Source organism: Galeopterus variegatus, unplaced genomic scaffold, assembly GCF_000696425.1.
Source record: "Galeopterus variegatus unplaced genomic scaffold, G_variegatus-3.0.2 Scaffold102, whole genome shotgun sequence".
Classification (NCBI taxonomy): Eukaryota; Metazoa; Chordata; class Mammalia; order Dermoptera; family Cynocephalidae; genus Galeopterus; species Galeopterus variegatus.
Window position 1 is genome coordinate 205,627 of NW_007726213.1, and position 3,631 is coordinate 209,257.

General features: G+C 36.5%; 1 protein-coding gene across 2 annotated transcripts in view; it reads right to left on the reverse strand.

Moving 5' to 3' along the window:
- Nucleotides 1–3,631, reverse strand: part of METTL15 (methyltransferase like 15) — a 263,712-nt gene that overhangs the window by 138,507 nt on the left and 121,574 nt on the right. For both annotated transcript variants that reach the window (XM_008584147.1, XM_008584138.1), the window contains exon 3: nucleotides 1,670–1,806. In XM_008584147.1, the coding sequence (XP_008582369.1) occupies nucleotides 1,670–1,806 (137 nt within the window). The remainder of the gene's footprint in view (nucleotides 1–1,669; nucleotides 1,807–3,631) is intronic.

The window sequence follows — 3,631 nt, forward strand, 5'->3', positions numbered from 1 at the left end:
TTTTTGTTTTTGGTTTCCTTGAAACTTTTATCAGTATTATTTCTTTCTTCCTCTTTTCTTTTGATTTATTTTGTTATTCTTTATCTAATTTATCATATTTGGCAAAGGAATCATTTTGTCAATAAAGTTAAAAAGACTCAAGATTTGAGCTGAGGTAGTAATATCTACTAAAATGAAATTATTAGGCTATGGGTCAGAACACATATACCAGGTCTATCCCTATTAAGTCATGTGTAACTTCTAGCAAGTCATCTCATCTGTCTAGCTAATAGTTTCTACATCTGCAAACTGGAAAGAGATTATAAAGCCTGAAGATTCCTGTTAGGTTTAAAAAGTTACTCCTAGTAAAACTGGTAAACTTTAAGCTTCACTTGAGAAAGTAGGGTGTTTGAAGGAATAAGAGTCACTGGAACAACCAGATTGGGAATCACCACCTTAAGAAGTAATTATATCTATGTTTTTCCACTGACCAAGTTACCTGTAAACTGGAATGTGCTGTGATAACCCCTTTCTATTGCTGTAATGTTCACAAAATCTGAGAAAGTGAGAGAAGGTGAAGTGTAAATAAAAAATTTTAAATTATTAAAAAAAGTAATAATATCTAAGAAAATTCAGTTTTTCTGTGACAGTGAAATATAACGCAGGCTTATACTTTATAAATGTATAGTTCATAATCAAGCAAACTCATTTGATGTTTCACAAACATGAATGTTCTACTACAAGATCTCAATGAAGATGTATCTAAGTTACATTGCAGAAGTCAAAGATTTTAAAAATAAAAAATTAGCACCATGTCGTTAAACCACATTTCCAAATTATTCTTAGAAGGAAAGAAATAACCTGGGGTCAAGCGGTGGGTTTCAGAGGCTCCATAATAAACACTGTGATCTTGCAAACAAAAGTCTATGTATATTTATATACAATTTAATTGGAAGAGTTAATGACATTCGATAGATTTGCAAAGAGTCTGGGACCTGAAAGAGATTGGAAAGACCATTCTAGAAGAGTAATCCAACTTTCTACCTTTAATCTCTGATTAAATTTTTCCATGGTCCTACTTTGCTTCGTGATGGCATGTAAACAACATACCATATAGACTTTACGCCCTAATTCAAAATTTTTATTTAAAGGCAGATGGTTTCACACATATTAAGACAACATTTAAAAAATTTTAAAAGTTCTTTATAGTGATAGATATCTCACTTATTCTGACAGAGGGCAGATAATTCTAAATTTACTTGTGGATTTCAGAAAGAATTCATGGAAGATAAGTACATTATATTGATGTATGTGACTTCATGAGGTCTACAGAATTCTCACATACTTATTTACTCTGCTAAATTCTTGGAAACTCATGACAGTATTTTTTTGATTATGGGTTATTTGTCAAAATATCATTAGTGGATGGATTACAATATATCTTCAGTCCTGTAGCCAGACGTCATTTTAGCATTTATTCTTATGGATTCTTAAAGGATAAATACAATAATATCATTACTTTAATTGGTACTAAAAACATCATTTATATTAATTCTTTTTGAGGAAAAACAGGAAGAAATATTTAGTGGAGTAAAATGTAACATCATACAAGGTAGAAAAAATTTGAAGTTGATAAACCTGACTCTGTAAAACAGCATCGTAATTAAATAAATACAAGAGAATTACTTACGGATAAAGTTCTGAAAGTTGTTCAGCTATTGCATAAGCTGTTGGGTCTCTGTCTAAGGCATAGAGAGCAATTTTTGACTCCTTTTGTAGAATGGCTCTTGTGTGTCCTCCTGAACCAAATGTCATGTCTAGAAAAATCTAGCCAACAGAGAAAAAGAAATTACCACTTAGTATGGACAAAACTCCTTTTGCCAACTATCTTGATTTCTAGAAGCATATGATGATTTTCAGAGCTGATAACAAACAGAAAATAATTATAATAGTTTTACCTAGAGTTCAATTTGTTATACATGAGATCTGGCTCAATTATGAATGATCTGTCCAAAAGAACTGATCAGAGTATCAGTAAAATACTCCCTGGCAGAGGCTGACAAATTTATATTTGCCTCCATCAGTTCAAACTGGCCACACTGCTGTGCACTAACTTTTTAACACTTTCTAGCAATTTGGAGATGGCTTACAATTAGTATTCTTCTAAATGCTTTATACAAAAATTAAAAATATTCAAGGGGAGAGATGGGGGGGTGAGAGGGAGAGAGAGAGAATGAATGAGAATGAAAATATCAAACAATAAATAGTAACAGGACAAATCAAATCTGGAAAACTGGCAAATTAACAAATAAAACCTGGAAAAAGCCCAAGGCTTTTAAAGTAAAAACACCTGGGACAAATTCTAGGTTTGACACTAAGTAACTACATCTCTGGGAAAGTCCAAGTCACAAAATTCTGTTGTCTTTAACTTTTGCCAGTGTTTAATAAAAAAAAGAAGATGAAGAAAAAAAGAAGATATACAACAAGCACCTACCTAATTAGTAAGGTAACGTGTAATTTCTCATCTAAACCAAGACACTTTTGAGAGTGAAAGATTTGTCAGTAATAATTTTGCCAGGCCAACAGGATACAGTGTATGTGAGTGCCTATCTTTTAAGTGCTTGGATCACTCCAGACACACAGTACAATTAATTGGATTTAAATCAAATTCTTTGCTATTTAATTTGGCCATGCTCTAGAGGAAATAGTCAGGTCACAGTTGAGCAAGAAACCATACATGGCCCATCAGAAACATATGTGTGTACAAGTTAGTTGATTGTGACTGATTTGGAAGTGAAGACACTCTCCACTCATCTCCTCAAAGTTATGCTCTTAGTTTAATGGGGCCTTTTTTTTTTTTTTCCTTTTTGTCTTTTTTTTCGTGTCCGGCAACCGATCGCAACCCTCAGTGTCGTGCCCATACCGGACCGGGACCGGCAACGGGATCGCAAACCTCGGTGCTGCGCCCGCACCTCACTCAGCCAGTAAGCGGGAACCGGTCTGTATGTGGGATCCGAACCCTCGGTGGGAGGGCCGCCGCGCTCCCAAGCGGCGCACTGTAGCAGTGCACCACCGGGCAGGCCCGTAATGGGGCCTTTTAATAAACTTCACTGGTACTATGAAAATAAAAACAATTAGTTTAATACTATTCAATACAATGACAAACAACATAAGTCTATAAGCCAGGCTTAAAAAAAAATTTAGAAAGGAACCAGGGCTGCAGACCCCTCAGCCCAGAAGCAGGCAACACAGCACACCTGGGATCCTAAGCAAGGAGCCAAGGGCCACAGCACCCTCTACCCAGAAGCAGGCAAGAGAGCATGCCCAGAGTCCTAGGCAGGAGTTGAGAGCAGTACCCCCAACCCAAAGGCAGGCAAGAGAGCATGACAAAAGTACCACTTCCACATGGGTGGCCCACCACAGTCATGGCAGCTGAAGAAGCAGCTTGATGCCACAGCAGCAAGCATAGCCACTGTGCAGGCATCCCACTGGACACTAGACTGCATTGACACAAGGAAAGTCACCAGTGGAGACTGGAAAAAGAAGAGGATATCTCTCTCCTCAAAACCCACTTCAGAGTAATAGAAGAAGCAACTTCTCTACCAGATGACCAGACATCAACTAGTATTTCTAGATACTACATCTAGTGTTT